Source organism: Molossus molossus, unplaced genomic scaffold, assembly GCF_014108415.1.
Source record: "Molossus molossus isolate mMolMol1 unplaced genomic scaffold, mMolMol1.p scaffold_m16_p_9, whole genome shotgun sequence".
In the NCBI taxonomy this organism is placed as follows: Eukaryota; Metazoa; Chordata; class Mammalia; order Chiroptera; family Molossidae; genus Molossus; species Molossus molossus.
In genome coordinates this window covers 86177254-86198282 of record NW_023425403.1, presented here as the reverse complement: position 1 = coordinate 86198282, position 21029 = coordinate 86177254, and the positions used below count along the sequence as shown (strand labels likewise).

At 36.6% G+C, this 21029-nt stretch overlaps 1 protein-coding gene across 5 annotated transcripts in view; it reads left to right on the top strand.

The window, feature by feature from the left end:
• The window catches only part of SUGT1 (SGT1 homolog, MIS12 kinetochore complex assembly cochaperone), a 44839-nt gene extending 24042 nt beyond the window's left edge, over window positions 1–20797 (top strand). For 2 of the 5 annotated variants that reach the window (XM_036250219.1, XM_036250218.1), the window contains exons 11-13: window positions 6401–6491; window positions 10284–10465; window positions 20671–20794. In XM_036250219.1, coding sequence (XP_036106112.1) covers window positions 6401–6491; window positions 10284–10465; window positions 20671–20772 — 375 coding nt within the window. In that variant the 3' untranslated portion in view covers window positions 20773–20794. Of the gene's footprint in view, window positions 1–6400; window positions 6492–10283; window positions 10466–11332; window positions 11360–20670 lie in introns of those variants that run through there. The other 3 variants (XM_036250216.1, XM_036250215.1, XM_036250217.1) reach the window with 3 other exon arrangements.
• The last annotated feature ends 232 nt before the right edge of the window (window positions 20798–21029 follow it).

Sequence of the window (21029 nt, the reverse complement as noted above, 5' to 3'; positions counted from 1 at the left end):
AAATTAATATAATTTGCAATGGAAATAAGAACTAGGACCCTTAAATTAATGAAATAGCACTTCTTAACTAAATACTTTACAATGTAATATTTTTCAGCTCAGAATTCATATTTTTCTCTGGTAATTATTTCTTTCTACCTTTTAGTAGAAAATTATTTCTACCTGCTTATTAATCCATTTTCTGTATTAAGAAACTGCAATATTCTTTTGTTCATTTCATAACAATATTCTCTGGTCACAGTCACAGGATTATAACTTCAATGACATCTATGCTGTGAAATATTCATTTTAAAGATTAATATTCAGTCCCTCTAAGTAAAAAATTAGAATTCTCAAAATCTTTTGGAGTAAATTTTGCCTTGTAGAAATATTCTTATATTTCTATTTAAGTCAAAGTAATTTTTCTGTATTATATCAATATAAAATATAATGGCTTTTAACTGGAACCGTGGGAAATGAAAATGCACGTCTTTAATTAGAGACAAATAGCTCCCTTCTCCCTTCTTAACCCACTAAAATTTGAGGAGTTGCAGAGTGAATTTCTTTTCTTAATATTCATAGAAGATCCCAATGATGATGGAATGAAGTGGCAGTGTCTGGGGATGCTACTGCTTTTCTAAAGACACAGCCTGGGAGGGTCGGGGATTGTTGTTTTATCTTTGATAGTTGTAGTGATAATAGCGAGGTGTGTGTTTTTTTATCCTCACCCAAGGATATTTTCCCATTTTTTGTTCAGAGAGTTGAGGGGAGAGAGAGGAGGGGAGAGAGAGAGAGAGAGAGAGAGAGAGAGAGAGAGAGAGAGAGAAACGTGACGTGAAAGGTACACATCAAGTGGCTGCCACCCGCATGACTCAACCAGGGCCGGGGACAAACTGCATCTGAGGTACATGCCTTTAGCAGGAACTGAACCCGGGTCTCTCTGGACCACAGGCCGAAGCTCTAACCACTGAACAAAACTGGCCAGGGGCTGGTTTTTTTTTTTAATTGATTGATTAGTTGCTGATATTTACAAATTATAGATCTTGGAGTGTGTTCTTGCCACATTTTCTATTAATGTATATTTATATATATATTTTAAAAATAAGTTTTTATTGATTTTTTGTAGAGAGAGGAAGGGGGAGAGAGAGAAACATCAGTAGGCTGCCTCCTGCTTCCTGCATGCTTCCCACTGGGGATTGAGCCCGAAACCCAGGCATGTGCTCTGTCTGGGAATTGAACCGGGACCTCTTAGTCCATGGGACCACATTCAATCCACTGAGCCACACTGGCTGGGCTATTTATATATTTATATATATATTTTATATATATATTATTTATATATTTTTTAATGAAAAGGATTTTATTATACATACTATCTGTAGCTGTCTTTAAACTTAACCATATGTTAATAATACTTTGACTAAAATAGGAATACAGATATTTTTTTCATGCCCTTAAATATACCGTAGCAAAGTATTCTTTGTATACATTTACTGTAGCTTATTTAGCCAGTCCCATATTGTTTGACCTGTGGAGAATTATAGCAGGTAACTGTTTTGACTGTTGTGTATTATCCTATGCAGTCCTCACAATTATTGCATAGTGTAGTTACTTTTATCACCAATTTACAGGTATGGAAACTGAACCCAGACATGTTAAATATACCCAGATTTTTTAGCTGATAGTAATGAAGATAAAGAGATTGATAGAGCATTCAGTTATTTGCCAGACACATTGCTATTTTCTTTTCATACGTGGTCTCATTTAATCCTCATAAGAACCCTAAATGAAGTAGGTCCTATTAATCCCATTTTACAGGAGAAACTGAGGCTCAGTGAAATTAGTTCATTGCTCAGGGTCATATATCCAACAAGTTGCATGTGTTTGTGACTCTTGTATAAATACACAACTGATTATATCTTGTTCTCAACCTCTGTTTATTTCTGAAGAAATAAGTAAAATTTCTAACAGTAAAAGATATTTTAGCCCTGGCCGGTTTTGCTCAGTGGTTAGAGCGTTGGCCCACAGACCACAGAGTCCTGGGTTAGGTTCCCGTTAAGGACACGTACCTCAGTTGCAGTTTGTCCCTAGCCCCTGATGGGGTCATGTGAGTGGCGACTACTCGATGTGTCTCTCTCATGTCGATGTTTCTCTCTTTCTCCCTCTCCCTCCCGCTCTATCTGAAGATAAATGCAAAAATGTCCTTGGGTGAGGATTAAACAAAAAAAAAGATATTTCAGCAAGTTGTTATCTCTTGGCTCCTTCATCTCTTAAATTTGGATGGTAATCTTTTATAGGATTGTTCTGTTGAGGGAGATGATATATGTAAAGCACTTTGTACACAGGGTATATAATAAGTGCTCAATAAATATTACTGCTTTTATTTATTATTTTATCCCAATTATTTAGATTTTTATTCAGGTTATAAAAGCAGTAAATGCATTTCATAGAGAATTTGGAAAAATACAAAGAAACTAAGAAAGTAATCACTGAATCTTACTACTGATGAAATTTTGACATACTTTCTTCCAGACAACTAGAAATTTCCCAATACTTAGGTCTGTCACTACAGATGATATTTACAGTACTGGAATGTTTCGTTCATGGGAAATGAACCTTCTGATTGATTTCTTTAAGAAGAGTAGAGGCTGTGCCCTTATGTACCAACCAGCATAGTGCCTGGCTCATGTAAGCACTCAGTAAATATTTGAATTGAGCTATTAGAAGTTTGGAGAAGAACCTGGTCAGTGTGGCTCAGTGGATTGAACGTTGTCCTATGAACTGAGAGGTCCTGGTTAGATTCCTGGTCAGGGCATATGCCCGGGTTGTGGGCTCGATCCCTAGTAGGGAGTGTGCAGAAAAAAATAAATAATGGAAAAAAACATTAAACGAACTTTGGAGATTTTCAGTTCCTCTTTGTTCATGATCATCTGTTGTATTTTTAAAAATGATTATAAAATGATTTGAGTGTAAAAGTAAAACTAGATGCACACTCTGCCTTAGGTAGACTGAGCTACTCTTATCGAACAGAGGTTTGATACAGCAATTAAATGTGTAAAGAGCTGAGTAAGAACATGGGAAAATTATTCTGAAGATTAGGGGAGCAATTATTTAGTGACTATAGCTTTGAAATGGGGGATTTTCAAGTTTGCCAGAAAAAAATAGTTTACCAGTAAACTTTACAGTTCTCTAGTGTCTGGGAAAGATCCCTTCACCATCAATCTGTAGCATTAAGTGGGAGCTTACTTAGCACTTCTTAAGAAGGTGGTGTCTGGATACCCATAGGGGTAATGGCTTCTCTTTATTTTTATTTTTAATCCTCACCCAAGGACATTTTTCTGTTTGTCTTCAGATGGAGGCCGGGGGGAGAGAAACATTGACATGGGAGGGACACATTGATGGGTTGCCTCCCTCATCTCCCCAACCAGGGTTGGGGACAAACCACAACCGAGATTGGTGCCCTTGCCTGAAATCTAACCCATGACTCTTTGGTCTGAGGGCTGATGCTCTAACCCCTGAGCCAAACCGGCCAGGGCATATGGCTTCTCTTTAAATCTTAAGTTCCTTTTATTGGAAAAAAACTAAACTCTCTGCTGTGCAAAGAAGACCTTAAAGGTAGGTGGTAGTACACATAATATTGAAAACTGACAATCTAGCAGAGTAGGAATTCTTATTAGTAACCTGTGAATACTGCTTTGGGATTTATGCATTGAAAGCCTTCCCTGTGCCTATGAGAGCGACATTCAAGCAAAATACCAGAGTTTTACATTAATTTTTAAATTATTTTTGACTTAAATGAAAGTAGAATGGCTTATTAATGGTTGCAGTAAAAATATATGAAATTGAACTGGTGGTAATTCTAGAAGTATTTGCCAGAATCAAGACTTAAACTTCACTTTTAACGCATCAGAAGTGAAGTAGGTATAAAAAGGAATTCATAGAAAATTAGTTTCCCCCACCCCTTTTACCTTTTAAAAAAGCTGCTTTAAATAGTTTATTATGTGCAGCTATTTCAATGAAGGGATTAAGTATAATTTTAAGTTCAGTTCAGCGTTTCTCAAAGCTTTGACTTTGGCTTTATAAAGACCTCTCTGTTCGTACTGCACAGTTTACTCAGGTTATAGTGGCTTTCAGTAGATGCCAGTGTTGGTGTGTGCTGCTCTTCAGGTAAAACAAAGAACTTTTTAGATAGTGTTTAGCATGGGGACACGAGGTGAGAATATAGGGTGCCCTGTGGTGGAGGCTAGTTAATGATAGTGTTTATGTACACCCTGCTTGCCAGGTCTTTATTTCAGGATGAGTGTAAGTTAAAGGAGCAAGACAGCAATTTTAAATTTTGCAGTAATAGTAATAGCCTTTGTTTAGTCACTACTGGTATGTCATTGCCAAATATTCGATTTATGTTCCTTTTAGATAAATAGCAGTGACAACTTAAAATAACCAGAGGGCAATCACTTAAAACTGTGTATGAGAAAATGTTGGTTGTATTTTACTTTATAAAGTTCAATCATAGTATATTTTAGGGAATTCTAGAGATTCTTATAAAATATTTGTTTTTATTTATGTAGAATTTAAACATGTATGTTAAATTAAAAATACTATATTTTTTGCCCCTTTCCCAGGGACATTTGTTTCATGTTTTCTCTCATTATGAAACAATATTTTGTTGACTTTCTATGCTCCTAAAAAATTTTTGATTACTCAGCACACTGCTTCCATACCATGTCTTCATGTCTGATGTTGAGGCGTATTTCTCTGTTTAGTGTTTTGTTAGGGTATTTTAAAATGCTGATTTTAAGGATTCTCACACTAAATATAGGTTGTAGAAAGATTATTAGTAATTGCTAATTTAAATGATTCATCTGCTCTAAAGGGGTCAAATAACTAAGTTGTGAATAGGACTTTTTATTAAATCTGTCTTTTGAGTTTTTTGTATTAAATAAAAGTAATAATCCTTTTCTTAGGAAAAAATGTTAGAATATAATATTCTAATTTGAATCTTAAACTGTTTGTGTAATATTATTGTTTACCATCACTATAAATGCTGATTTTTGCTAGGCTAAAAATGGGAGTGAGGGCATTATTTGAATAAGGAAAAATGGTACATGTAAGTGCTATGTGAGTGTATGTTAGGGTTAAGGGTAGACTTTAGGGACAACCCATGATGAAAGAGTAAAAGATGTTTTAGGATGCTGTTAACATTTTATTTTAGTAAGTGACTTTGTTTAGCATTCAGAAGCTGTTCATTGTCTGCCTTACACTGCTTTTTCCCATCTGTATTTCTCACTGCTGTAACAATCCTGGGCTTGAGGCAAATTGGTCTTCTCCCTACTGTCTGATGCACTGTGCCCTTTCATGTGCCTTTCACACCTCATGGCTCCAGTTTTAGGCTATTCCCTTTGCTTCTGGAGACCTACCCTGTCCCCCATAGCAGAAACTCCTTCTTCTCACAGCTCTTCACAGGTACACTAAGGTGTGATGTCTCCTGAGGTTTTAGAACATTTATTTGCCTCTTGAGTAACTTTTCAAGTGTTTTGCATGCTTCCAAATGGTCAAGAACACGTATTGAATATTTTAAAAATCCCTCACATCCCTGAAGATGATACCTTGCTCATAGAGGGTATTTAATAATTATTGAAAGAATGATTGTGATAATGTTGGTATTAGTTGTATTATTTTTTATACATGGAATGAATTTTCTCCACTATAAAACAGGTTAATGTATATGCAAATGTAATTCTAACTTGTTTAGAACAGGGTTTCTTGGTCGTTGGCACTGTTCCATTTTGGGCTGGATAATTGTTGTAGGGGCTTGTCTTGTGTAGGATGGTTAGTAGCACCTCCTAGTCTCCTCTTACTAGACATCTGTAGCACCCCTCATCTCCACTCAGTTCTGATGACCAACAGTATCTCTAGACATTGCCAAATGTCCCTTGAGGGTCAACATCACTCCTGGTTTAGAACACTGCTTTAGAAGAGAAATGCATAGGAATTTCAAGGCTCTTCTTAATTGTAGTTTATAATGTGTATGTGTTTTTGAAGGGCTTTTAAGTAAAAAAAAATGTTTCAAAATTTTTCTAATTTAACCTTGTATAATTTAAGGAAACTATCTCAAGGATACTGTTTATTCTTTTTTTAAAAAAATATGTTTTTATTGATTTTAGAGAGAAAGTAAGGGAGAGGGAGAGAGAAAAACATCTTTTGGCTGCTTCCTTTCCACTCCCTACTGGGGATCAAGCCCAAAATCTGGGCATATGCCTGGGAATCGAACCAGCGACCTATCCGTGCGGGGGATGATGCTCAATGAACCGAGCCATACCAGCCAAGGCCACTAATAATTCTTACTAAATTTTGAAAGAAAATGGCATGTTTTGTGTCTATTTTTCATTAAATAATGGATTTTATTTGATGTTTTCTGCAGATTGAAATTAAAATGAAAAAGCCAGAGGCTGTGAGATGGGAAAAGCTAGAGGGAGAAGGAGATGTGCCTAAGCCAAAACAGTTCGCAGCAGGTTTGTTTTCTGGCCTTGATGAGCTTTACTTTAAAATTGTGTTATATGGGTGAAATTAAATAGTAATGAGCATTTTTTCTGCTTTCATTATTTATGTTCCCAGTATAAGATACATTGCATTTAATAAAGTTGCTCTATAATGAATACAAATTGGCTTTTCTTACGAAGGTTCTGATTTCTTAAACTCTTACCTTTTAAATCCTCACCCAAGGATACTTTCCTCTATTTTATCCAGATAGAGTGGGAGAGAGAGCGAAACATTGATGTGAGAAAGACACATTGATTTGTTGCCTTCTACACAACCCCAGCCAAGGCTGGGGACTGATCTGCAACCAAAGTACATGCCCTTCACCAGAATCGAACCTGCGACTCTTTGATCTGTGGGCTGACACTCTACCACTGAGCCAAACCGGCCAGGGCCCTTCTTAAACTCTTTAAGAGTAGAAATGAATGGCAGCAAAAAGGAAATTGGAATTTATTGTTTACCTTGCCAGTTTATGACATCAGTTGAGGGTTGTTCGGTTTTTTTGTGTTGGCCTTTTTCCTATTGCTGCTTTTGGGTTTTAAGAGAATTCGTAGTTTACTGATGTATTTCATCCTCTTCCATCTCCCTCCTTATTTATTCCTTCTATTCTGATATTGTCAACTCTAATTTCTGGAATTTCAGAGCTTCACTGAGTCAGGTATCTGTCTATTTTACTATATTGCTAATAGGTGGAAGCAAACAAGTAATAAATGCCTAAGGAAAGCCTAGGAGAAGAGTAGAAAACTAGGGTTCATATGTTTAACCCTTTACCCCTAAAGACTATGTAGAGGTAAATTCTAAGCATGTGTAATAGACAGATAGGTATTTTTCTAATGGAATAATTAATCTGTAGGACACTCTGAGAACTATAACGTGAGACTGTAGTTTACAGCAATGGCCTCATTAATGAATGGAGAGAAATATCTTTTTGATTAGAGTTAATGCTTTGATTTGATGATTGAAATGAGGTAGCTGTGTTTTAGCTACTTTAGATTTTTCACTGCTTCTATAACAAAACACATTTCCTTGTGGAACTTTTAGAAAACACTAATTTAGCCAACAGATCATTCATTTATATTATTTTTATTTTGAAATAATTTTAGATTCTCATACAAGTTGCAGAAATAGAGTTCCTATGTACCCTTCACCTAGCTATCCTGCATGATAATACTTGTAACTAAGGTATAGAGTAATAAGCAAAACCAGGAAACTGACAGCAACAGATAATTTTTAAGAATGAAATTTCAAGTTGCTATTTAAGCTTCTGCTTCCCACTTTATTTGAAAGGTGTAGCAAAGATGTTATGTGCTTCTCTTGGGGCTGACTCCCAGAGATTTTTGGGCTGAAGTTTCTGTATAACTCAGAGCATTTTTAAAAGAAACACTTTAAATGCAGTATCTAATTTAATTCTAACAACAGTCCTACATAGTAGGCAGCCCAGTATTGTTCCTTCTATTTTACAGGCTTAGAAAGGTTAAGCAACTTGCTTAAGATGACCTAACATTTTTTATTGTCTAGGACTAAACTCTGGTCTTCAGTGTCTAGGTCTGGTTCTTCTGTGAACCTCCTATGTTTTACTGCTTGTTGCTGCATTTTCTAACCAGGGAAAGTCGTTGCTGACATAAGTATCTTTGCAGTTATTTGATATTCAAGTGAATGAACAAGGAAGTTAGGGTTCTCATCTCTCACTAATTCATCTGCTATCTACAGTGTTAAATTTTTTCTGAGATCAAAGGTTTTTTTAGTTTTATAGAATTTTTCTAAACTAAATGCTTTGCATATTCATAAAGATGTTATTCCTCCTCTCCTGTTATATTTTTGTATGGAATTAATGTGCTTGTCAGATTCCTGTGTACTGCAAGCTGCAGACTGCAGATAAGGACACATTGCTTAACCTATCTGGGCACTGGAGATTAGAACCTGTGTTTCCATCTTTCTAATGCGGGGAGTCCACATTAGAATTAATTAAAACTCTTTCCTAGGCTCTTAATTTTCATGGCATGTTAAAAATTTTCTTTGGCTACTAGTGATAATGTACAAAGATCGAGGAGATTGCTAGTAGAGGAAGGGTAGGTAGAATTTGGAAAATAGTGTGTTTGCCCTAAATAAAACCTTGTGGTATGTTGTGATTTTGTTTTGAGGTAAGGATGGGCAAGGAGAAAGTTGGTTTACAGGTGAAGAGAAAGAATGGAAAAACAGAATGAACAATTGGTGGTTTCTCAACTATTTTGAGGAAGGGGATATAGAAAGGCAGTAGTGGAAGAAGGACATTTAGATTAGCATTCATGTGTTCTAATATACTGATAAGGGAGTCTTTTAATCAGTTTTTTCTTTAAAGCTCTGTAGTTGCACTGTCCAGTATAGTGGCTGCTAGTTACATGTACCTATTGAGCACTTGAAATATGACTAACCTGGATTTGCAATATGCTCTAAGTGTAAAATACCTACTAAAATTTGAACACTTATATGAAAAAAGATACAAAAATACCATAAATTTTTGGTATTTTATTTACTGTTGAAATGATACTATTTTGGATATATTAGGTTAAATAAAATATATTATTAGAATGCATTTCACTTGATCCTTTCTAGTAAGGTGGCTACTAGAAAATTTTAAATTATATATGTGGCTCACATATGTGTCTATTATATTTCCATTGGACAGTGAACAGAACTGCTCTTATAGTTACTGGGTAGATTAGTTACTTTTAAGTTATTTGTGTACTGAGATCTTGATTCCTTTAGTCTTTGGGGCAACCTTGACAGTGCCCTGAAGTCCCTGGGCTGGTAGCCTATCTGGCTGCAATCAGCCTCCATTTATTCCAGTGTGCCCTACAAATACTATTATTTGCTATTTGTGCATGGTGTGGACATTGAACTCTAGGTCATCCCATGCAGTATTTTTCAACAATAAGGCGTTTCTTATTGTCTCCTATTGAAGCAATCTAATATTTTTAAATGTAGGGAGAGAATGGATGAAGTCTTAACTTGCTGCCAAATGGGATGGATAATTATTTATATTTTCAGTGTATTTCTACTCTGGAAGACATAAATATCTGAGGAAAAGCCACATTTTTAACATTAAAATCTTGTTTATAAGAAATATCTGCCCTGGCCAGTTTGGCTCAGCGGTTAGAGCGTCGGCCTGCGGTCCAGAGAGACCCGGGTTCGGTTCCCGCTAAGGGCACGTACCTCGGTTGCAGTTTGTCCCCGGCCCTGGTTGGTCGTGCGGGTGGCAGCCTCTCGATGTGTCCCTTCACGTCGATGTTTCTCTCTCTCTCTCCTTCCTCTCTCTCTCTCCCATTCTGTCTGTACCAAAAATGGAAAATATCCTCGGGTGAGGATAAAAAAAAAAAAGAAGAAGAAATATCTTAAGGAAGCAACTTAAAAAATACTAATTTTAGAATTCTTTATACTATCTTTGCAACTTTTCTATAAATATAAAGAAGTTCCTGTATACTTCTCACTGAGTTTTCTCTATTATTAACATGAAGAATCTGTTTTTAATCTAATTTTGGTTAATGTACCAAAAGTTTACACTTTATCGAGTTACTTTGTTCAAAAGAAATTCCCAGGCTTCACATGTTGATTCAATTTTTAGAAGTGTCAACTTAACTATTGATGTGTGTATCAGAAAGATATATATTTCAAATGTGAAATTCAATCACCTATTATTTGCTAAGGTGTTCTATACACCATGGTCACAAGGTTTACATATTCTTGGTATAATCAACACATGTTGATTAATCACTCTTTTTATTCTGTAGATGTAAAGAACCTATATCCATCCTCATCTCTTCATACAAAAAATTGGGATAAATTGGTTGGAGAGATCAAAGAAGAAGAAAAGAATGAGAAGTTGGAGGGAGATGCAGCTTTAAACAAATTATTTCAGCAGATCTATTCGGATGGTTCTGATGAAGTGAAACGTGCCATGAACAAATCATTTGTAAGAACATAAACTTTTATAAAAATATTTCATGGTAGTGAATTTCAGAAATTTTTTTTTATTATTTTTTAATCCTCACCCAAGGACATTTTTCCATTTATCTTCAAATAGAGTGGGAGGGTGGGAGGGAGCGAGGGAGGGAAGGAGAAACAAACATCGACGTAAGAGGGACACATCAACTGGTTGCCTACTGCATGACCCTGGCCAGGGCTGGGATAAACCGCAACCGAGGTATGTGCCCCTGACCAGAATCAAACCCACAACCCATTGGTCTGCAGGCCGATGCTCTAACCACTGGCCAGGGCAAATTTCAGAAATTTTAAAAGAATAAGTATAAAATTTGAGACCAAATTGCATGTACTGTGGTGGGAGACCTTTTTCAGTAGGCTTGGTCTGAACATTTCTTTTTTCTTTTTTTTTTTTATCCTCACCCGAGGACATTGTTTGATATTTTGTTCAGATAGAGTGGGAGGGAGAGAGAGAAAGAGAAATATCGACATGAAAGGAACACATCGAGTGGTTGCCACCCACACTACTCAACCAGGGCCGGGGACAAACTGCAACTGAGGTACGTACCCTTAGTGGGACCCGAACCCGGGTCTCTCCAGATCGCAGACCAACGCTCTAACTGCTGAGCCAAACCAGCCAGGGGTGTCTGAACATTTCTTCTTGCTCTAAACTTAGAGTAATTATTGAGAAAGAAAATTGTGGAAGAGATAAGAAACAAGTGGTTTATGCTAAATATTTTTTATCATTGAATTAGAACGGGAAAGGCTTAGGAAATTACCAAGGTTACAGTGGGTGATAGAGTTATTCTAGTTGGATTTATTACAATAGCTGAATGTGCTTCCATTGTTTACCTTCTAGAGTCATGTGTAGTCTCAGTGTCAGAGATGAAGAATATAGAAAGGAAATTTCCAGAACAGATATTTGGCAAGTGAAGGTGCACATTAATTATTCATTTGTTTGTTAATAATTTCTCTATTGATTAAGAAAATTCAGATTTTTTTCCAGGGCAGCATAAATGCCATCTATGTTAGGCCTCAAGTTCTAAGATCTTTTTTTTTTTGGTACATGCCCCTAGCGGGAACCAAACCTGGGACTCTCTAGCCCGCAGGCCGTCGCTCCAGCCGCTGAGCCAAAGAGCCAGGGCTCAAGTTCTAAGATCTTAATGACAAGTCAGAACTATGTAGATTATTTTGCTTGAAGATGTAAGCATTTGAAAATGCTCTGAAAATGTAACACTGATTTTTTTTTTTTTTTTAATCCTCACCCGAGGACAATTCTCCATTTTTTGTTCAGATAGACTGGGAAGGAGAGAGAGAGAGAGAGAGAGAGAGAAACATTGATGTGAAAGGGACACATTGAGTGGCCACCACCCGCACGACCCAACCAGGGCCGGGGACAAACTGCAACCGAGGTACGTGACCTTAGAGGAAACCGAACCTGGGTCTCTCTGGACTGCAGGCCTACACTCTAACCGCTGAGCCAAAACGGGCAGGGCTACTGATTTTTCGAGAGAGAGAAAGGTGGCGGGGGTGGGGGGCAGCGAAGGAACATCAGTGTGAGAGAGAAACATCGATTGGTCGATTGGTTGCCTCCCGTAGGTTCCCTGACCAGGGATCGAACCTGCAACCTAGATATATGCCCTGACTGGGAATCAAATCCACAATATTTTGGTGTATGAGATGATGCTACAACCAGTTGAGTCATTGAGTCAGGGCTGTAATTTTCTACTTTTCAGGAATTTATATTTGCTGTAGAAAGTTAAAGTTAATAGTTAATCAGTGTTTTTGAGCTTTAACTATCCCATATAAGTTATTATATGGTAACTGGTCATGATTGTGCTCTTCACTGTTGATTAAAATTTTTTTTTGTTTTGCCCTGACCGGTTTGGCTCAGCGGTTAGAGCGTCGGCCTGCGGTCCAGAGAGACCCGGGTTCGGTTCCCGCTAAGGGCACGTACCTCAGTTGCAGTTTGTCCCCGGCCCTGGTCGCTTGTGCGGGTGGCAGCCACTCGATGTGTCCCTTCACGTCGATGTTTCTCTCTCTCTGTTCCTCTCTCTCCCTCCCACTCTACCTGAACAAAAAGTGGAAAAATGTCCTCGGGTGAGGATAAAAAAAAATAAAAAAAAATAAAAATTTTTTGTTTTAATTGAACTTTTTATTTTGAGGTAGTTATAGATTCACATGCAGTTTTAAGAAATGAGGGAGAGTCCTTGTATCCTTTACAATTTCCCCCAGTGGAAACATTTTACAAAACTCTAGTACAGCCCTGGCCGGTTTGGCTCAGTGGTTAGAGCGTCGGCCTGTGGTCCAGAGAGATCTGGGTTCGGTTCCCGCTAGGGGTGCGTACCTCAGTTGCAGATTGTCCCCTGCCCTGGTTGGGTCATGCAGGTGGCAACCACTCGATGTGTCCCTTTCACGTCGATGTTTCTCTCTCTCCCTTCCTTCTACTCTATCTGAACAAAAAATGGAAAAATGTCCTTGAGTGAGGATTAAAAAACAACAACTCTAGTACAGCATTGTAACCATGACATTAACAGTTAAGATACAACATTTCCATTGCCCCAGGATTCCTCCTTGTCATTTTATAGCCATACCCACTTCCCTCTCACTCTGACCCCTTCTTAATCCCTGAAACCACAAATCTGGCAAGTCTATGTAGTTTGAAGATATTTCTCAGTCTGTAGCTTTTCTTTTAATTTTTTTAATGTACTTTTGTAGAGCCAAAGTATTTTAATTTTGATGAAATTTATCCTTTTTTTTTTTTTATGGATCATGCTTTTAGTGTCAAATGTAAAACTCTTCCTAGTCTTGCCCAGGCTGGTGTGGCTCAGTTGGTTAAGTGTCGTCTCATGTACCAAAAAGTCAAAGTTTCAGTTACTGGTCAGGGTACATGACCAGGTTTTGAGCTCAATCCCCAGTAGGAGGCATGCAGGAGGCAGATGATTAGTTTCTATCTTCCATTGATGTTTCTCTCTCCCTCTCCCTTCCTCTCTCTTTAAAATCAATTTTATATATATATTTTAAAAGCAAAAAGTAAAACTCTTTCCAGTCCTGGATCTCAAAAGATTTTCTTCCTACATGAAAAAAAAAAGTTTTGTAGTTTTACTCACTATAGTCCATGATCCATTTTGAGTTAATTTTTATATAAAGTGTAAAACATAGGTTAAGGGGTTTTGTTTTATCCTGCATATGTTCAATTGTTCTACTTGTTGAAAAGATTGTCTTTCTCTATTGAATTTCTTTTCACCTTTCTCAAAAACTAACTGAGCATTTTTTTGTGAGTCTATTTCTGGGTTCCCGGTTCCATTGGTCTACATGTCTGTCCTTTTGTTAATATCACAGTCTTGGTTACTATAGCTATAAGTCTTGACATTGGGCAGATTCATTCCTCCTACTTTATTCTTCATTTTCTAATTGTTTTATCCTAGTTCCTTTGCCTTTCCATATAAATTTTAGAATATTTTGTCTATATGTACAAAATATCCTGTTAGGAATTGCATTGAACTGTATATTAATTTGGAGAGATTGAAGTCTTTACTGTGTTGAATTTTCCAACCCATTTATTTAGCTCTTCTCTGATTCCTTTGATCAGCATTGTGCAGTTTTGCGCATATACATCCCGTACATGTTTTGCTAGATATACCTAAGTATTTAATTCTTTTTTGATGATTATAAATATTATATATTTAATATTGGTTTGTTACTAGTATCTAGAAATACATTTTTTTAATGTTTATCTTACATTCTGTGAGTTTGTTGAACTTAGTAGTTTTAGATTTTTTCCATAGATTCTTTATGATCTAAGAATAGATTCTGTTTCTTCATACTGTCTTTAAATATGGACAGTTTTTTTTTTCCTTTCTGATATGTGTGCCTTTTATCTTCTTGCTATATTTATTGCACTAGCTGGAACTTCTAGCACTATGTTGAGTAAGAGTGGTGAGAGTGGACATCCTCATCTGCAGTCTTTCACTCTTAAGTATGTTAGTTGTAGGTATTTTGAAGATGCTCAGTAAAGTTGAAGTTCTGCTCTATTCCTATTTTTTACTGAGATTTTTACCATGAATGGCTGTTGACTTGTTGAATGCTTTTTCTGCATTTATCAATATAATTATGTGATTCTATAGAGCTTTTTACGCCCTAGCCAGTTTGGCTCAGCAGTTAGAGTGTCAGTCTGCAGTCCAGAGAGACCCAGGTTCAGTTCCCGCTAAGGGGCGCGTACCTCAGTTGCGGTTTGTCCCCGGCCCTGGTTGGTCATGCAGGTGGAAGTCACTCTATGTGTCCCTTTCACGTCGATCTTTCTCTCTTTCTCTCTCTCCCTCCCACTCTATCTGAACAAAAAATGAAAAAAAATGTCTTCAGGTGAGGATAAAAAATAAATAAATAAAGAGCTTTTTACAGTGGTGACTTTATATGATTAACATGATTGATTTCTACTGTTAGGCCAGCCTTACATCCCTAGAATACACCCGACTTTGTCATAATGTATAAGTCATTTTATATATTGCTCAATTCTATTTTCAAATACTTAGTTGAAGATTTTTGTGTCTGTATTCATGAGGGATTTGGTCTATAGTATTCTTTTTTGTACTTTGGTTTTGGTGTCAGGTTAATACTAACTTTAAAAAGGAATTGGGAAGTGCTCCATCCTCTTCTATTTTTTTTGAAGAGCTTGTGTAGAATTGGGGTTAATTTTTCTTTAAATATTTTTTAGCCTGGCCGATGTGGCTCAGTGGATTGAGCTGTTGTCCAGTGGACTGAGAGGTCCTGGTTCGATTTCTGGTCAGGGCACATGCCTGCGTTGTGGGCTTGATTTCTGGTGTGGGTAAGCAGGAGGCAGCTAATCGATGTTTCTCTCTCACATCAATGTTTTTATCTCTCTCCCTTCTTCTCTCTCTAAAATATAAATAAAATATCAATTTAAAACATATTAAAATAAATTCTTTAAGCCAGTGAAATTATCTGGACCTTTTTGTTTCTATTTGGGAAATTTTAAATTACGGTTTTAATTATCCTAATAGAGTATAGTACTGTTCAAATGATCTGTTTCATATTGAGTGACTTGTGGTAGTTTGTGCTTGTGAAGAATTGGTCTATTTTGTGTAAGTTTTTAGTGTTGGTAGTATTCTCTTGTTACCCTTTTGATGTCTGCAGAGTCTCTGTGGTGATGTTCCATTTCATTCCTATAATAATTATTTGTGCCTTCTCTCAGTTTCTCTCTTTTCCTTTGTCAGCCTTACTAGAGGTTTGTCAACTTTGTTGATTTTTTTTTTTTTCAAAGAATCAGCTCTTTGTTGATGTTTAAAAATTATTTTTCCTATTTTTTTCTAAATTTAATTTGTTTCTGTTCTTTGTCATTTTCCTCCTCCTGCTTGCGTTGGGTTTATTTTGCTTTTTTCCCCTGGGTTCTGCAGATGTGAGTTTATATTGTTGATTTGACCCTTTTTATTTTTCTGTTGTGTGAGTTTATACTATAATTTTCTCTTTCAGCAGTGTTTTAAGCTGTCTCCCATAATTTTTGATGTTCTATCTTCATTTTTATTCAGTTCAGTATGTGTTTTGATTTCAGTTGAGACATTTTTTTTTTTTTGGTCTCATGGATTGTTTAGAAATATGTTGTGTAGTTTCCAAGTGTTTGGAGATTTTCCTGTGTCTTTCTATTAATGATTTCTAATTATATTTCATTGTGGTTTGAGAATATTGCCATATGATTTACATTCTTTGAAATGTGTTGGTTTGTTTTATTGCCCAAATTTGGTATATCTTAACTAAACTTCCACTTGAAAAGAATGTATTCTGCTGTTATTGAGTGGTTTTCTATACAGATCAATTTAGATATTTTGGTTGATATTTTTGTTGAATTCCTCTATATCATTGCTGATTTTCGGTCTTATTCTATTGTTTGTTGAGAGAGTCTCCAAATGTAATCGTGGATTTGTCTATTTCTCCTTTAACTTCTGTCAGTTTTTGCTCTCTCTGTTTTCTAGCTCTGTTGTTCGTTCGGTACATATGCATTTAGGATTACTATGTCTTCGTGGTAATTAGTAGATTAGCCTTTTATATAATTACATAATGTCATTCTCTGGTAATTTTCTTTGCTCTGATATTAATATAGCCACTTCTCCTGCCTTTTGATTAATTTTTGCATAATATATTTTATTTCATTTGTTTACTTTCAACCTGCTTATATCATACTTAAAGTGGGTTTCTTTAGAAAGCATATAGTTGGGTCATGTTTTTCTAATCTACTCTTCCACTCTCTTTTCACTGATACATTTAGACCATTTACATTTAATGTAATTTTTGATATGTGAGCACTTGATAAGTCCACTGTTTTATTTTTTGTTTTCTGTTCTTTCTTGTTTTGTTTCACTTAATGTTTTTCCTACTTTCCTATGAGTACTTGAATCTTTTTTAGGATTTCATTTTGATTTATCTGTAGTACTTTTTTAGTAGCTGTTCTAGATATTATATTGGCTGTATTATACATAGCTATCATAGTCTACAGTGTCAATGTTTTTGCCAGGTTGAGTGAGGTATAGAAGCTTTACCTCTCTCTGTGTCCCTTTACCCTCCCTTGTTTATAATTTTCTTAACATTTCCTTTGCATACATTTAGAATCACATCAGTTACAATGTTCACTCAACTGTCAAACATAATTTAGAAAACTCAGGAGAAAAAGCAAACTCTATTGTATTTACCTATTTTGTTACCTTTCTTTCTTTCTTTCTCATGTTCCGAGGTTCCCTCTTTTGTTTCTTTTCTCTTTTGAGAACTTCCTTTAGGAATTATTTTAGGGTAGATCTGCCCATGACAAATTCTTTCTCCTGGCAAGGATTTGTTTGGGTTTATATTGATTGAGGTTTGCTGAGTTTTTTGAACCTGTAGTTACATCTCTTCCCAAATTTGGAGAAATTTCAGCCATTATTTCATTCTGTACTTTTTCAGACTTGCCTCCTTTGTTCTCTCCTTCCTGGACCTGATGACACAGATGTTAAATGTTAAGTCCCGCACATTCCTGGGACTCTTCATTTTATCTCCATTTTCTCTCTGTTATTCATATTTGGTGATTTATATTGCTCTGTTTTCCATTTCACTGATTTCTTTGTCTATCCCCTCTTCTGCTCTTGAGCGCATCCTCTAACCTTTTCATTGCAATTGTATTTTTCAATTCTAAAACTTTTCATTTAATTCTTTTTTATGTCTTCTGTTTCCTTGTTGAGGTTTTCTACTTTTTCATTTATTTCAAACAAGTTCATAATTTCTTATTGAAGCATTTTTACCAAGACTACCTTAAAACCTTTTTCAGACACAATTTTAACATCTCTGTCATTTCAGGGTTAGCATCTATTGTTTTCTCTTTTTTTAAAATATAACTTGAAATCTGTACTTTGGTGTTTTTCACCAGTATCAAGTGGTTTTCAGCTGAAACCTGAACATTTTTATGTTATGCTGTGGGACTCTGGACTTATTTACACCTTCTGCCTTGCTTGGATTTCTCTCATAGCCAGTCTGGCAGGGGAAGTGAAGACACTGCCTCATTACTGCCAGGTGGAGGTAGAAATTCAGGTACCACTTGGCCTCCTTAAACACTTGGCATCTCCTTGTCACCCCTGGGATTAGGAGTTCCGGCTCTCCACGTGTTTTCATTGACACTGCAGGGAACAGGGAAGTGTGTTCATGACAGCCTAGCATGGGTGGAAGTCTAGGCTCCCACTCAACCTTTGTTGGCCAGGGTGGGGATGGGGCCACGTTTTTTTTCTGTGGTGTTTAGCTGGAGTAGAGTGATTATAGTCTAAAATTTTTCTGTCTTCCTAGGCTATCTTTCTGTTTTTCTTCATCCTTTAGCTACAGAGATCAGGCTTTTGTTGAGATTTTTTTTGTGTGTTCGTACCCTTTGGCATTTCCAGTTTATTTAGCCCCAACTCTAGGATATATAGACAGGAAGAAAACCCAGGGAACTCACCACATGTTGTTTCTTAGGTCTCAAGGTCTCTAGTTGATCTGTCGTCGTCTTTTTACCTTTTAAAGTCTTTTTATGTTTGTTGCGCGCACGCGCACACACACGTGTGTGTGTGCACGTGCTCGCTCTCTCTCTCTCTCTCTAGGGTTTTTATTTGTACTTAATGGGAAGAATAGGAAAAATTACATTTACTCCATGTTCCCAGAAGAAGTCAATCTCAATATTGACTCTCAAGAACATGCTGGACAAAGTAGCAGTATGTGAAATTAGATTACAGAAGCTGTACCTATTTTCATACAGAAACTTTGCTAATTGTAATTGAACCATGTACACCCATAAAACAAGCCATCTGTTTGGCAACATTGACCTTGAACATACTTGGGTTTTCTTCTGTCCTTATGGGAGTACAAAAGAAACAAAATAGGGTCTGTCGTGTATGATCTTCCAGCCTGATTGGGACAAAAAGACCATCATGTACAAAATAATCCGAGGGAAATGCTAAATTTCACTGCAATCCATAAAGGGATGGGGGAAATAAATATCAGTGAATATGATCAGATTATAAACTAAATAAGCTTCCTTCAGCCCTCTTAAGAGTAGTTTTATTATGTAGACTTGTCCAGTTTTATTTAGTATTTTGGTTGAAAACTACCAGGTGGCAGGCCATTGTGCTAAGGTCTATGATATAAGTATTAGTAAAATATACTTATTTTTTAGGAGCTTTAGTTGGAGCCAAGGGTGGGAAACAGATATAAAAAGGCAGCCCTGGCTGGTGTAGCTTAGTTGCTTAGAGTGTCGTTCTGCATACTGAAAGGTCTCAGGTTCAGTCCCCAGTCAAGGGCAGTACCTGGGTTGCAGGTTCGATCCTGGCCCCAGTTGGAGCATGTGCAGGAGGCAACCAATCGATGTGTCTTTCTACATCAATGTTTTTCTCTCTCTCAGTCCCCCCCCTTCCCTTCCACTCTAAAAACCAATGGAAAAGTAGCCTCAGGTGAGGATTAACAACAAAAAGAGTTGGCAAGAAGGCAGACCCTTAAAGTTATAACAGTGCAGTGTATGATACATGATATATTTATGGTAATGATGTTTGTACAGAAGACAAATTCTGCAAGTGTAGTCTTAATCAAGGGTCAAAAAAGGCATCTGCGGGTGACGTGTTTGGAGCATAACTAAAGAAATACAAAGAACTGGGGTGGAAAGAGCATCCCATGCAAAGGAACCCATGTAAGGGAGCTTGGCAGAGAGTGTAGGGCAGAGGATTATCATGAGGTTTCAGTGTAATAGGGTTTGTAACTTCATACATTTGCCAGTAATACAACTAATTATTTTTAAATGTTTAGATTTTAATTCACAATGTTCTTTGCTGTGATCCAAGTCCATGAATTTTTATTGCAATAAATTAACTTATGTCCAGGGGAAAATTTTTTTTTAAATCCTCACTTGAGGATATTTTTCTGTTTATCTTCAGATAGAGTGGGAGGGAGGGAGAGAGAAAGAAACATTGAGGTGAGAGGGACACATCGATTATTTGCCTCCAGCACAACCCCGACCAGGGCCAGGGACAAACCACAACGGAGGTACATGCCCTTGACTGGAATCGAACCTGTGATTCATAGGTCTGCAGGCTGACGCTCTAACTTCTGAGCCACACCGGCCAGGGCCAGAAAAAAATGTAAGGTATTTATAAATGTGCAAGGGTTAGTGGGATATATTCAGTAGATGTTAAATAGATTTCTAGTTCTTTATTGAAACACTTTGTTTACCTGTGTATACACCTTGATAAAAAAAAATTCCGGCATACTTGCATATAGTTGATAGAGAGCATTAAGAAGGAGCTCTTAAGGTTCTGTCCAACTAGTGTAGAGTTTATTTTACCTGATCTTAACTGTCCTTGAAAAAGAGATTACATCATCATTTTCTTTGGGAGCCCATTTTATTTTCATCTGTAGGTAGTTTTTTCACACATACCTGTATGCTGACTAGCGGAGGGAGACATGGTGCTTTATATGTGAACATGATGCTCGTCACCTATCTACTCTAGACTTTCCTTTTCAGATTTTACAGAACATGGTAACTTCTCTGGAAAGCTTAAGATTAAATAAAAATATTGTCTTGTGATTTTATTGAGCCAAACACAGCTAATATTTGGGACTCTGGGCTTAGAAGATTTTTAGAAAAAATAATGTTTTGATTATATGGGCCAAGAATTAATCTATTTTTATTTCTTGTTTCAGATGGAGTCTGGTGGTACAGTTTTGAGTACCAACTGGTCTGATGTAGGTAAAAGGAAAGTTGAAATCAATCCTCCTGATGATATGGAATGGAAAAAATACTAAATAAATTAATTTGCTATTACTGTATTGCATATACTCACCTAATGCCCATTGTGTATTAATAATTGCATTCTTAAATTTTGAACACTGAGTATCTTTTTCAAAGATTATACCTCTTACCTCTGTGCTTTAGAAATTATTTTCCTTCAAGTGTTCTAAGAATCTAATGAAGAATGAAGGTCATATTTTATCACTCTGTCCTTAAGGATTTTAGACATGCTGGAATGGATTTGCTACTAGATAGATTAGATCTACCTAGT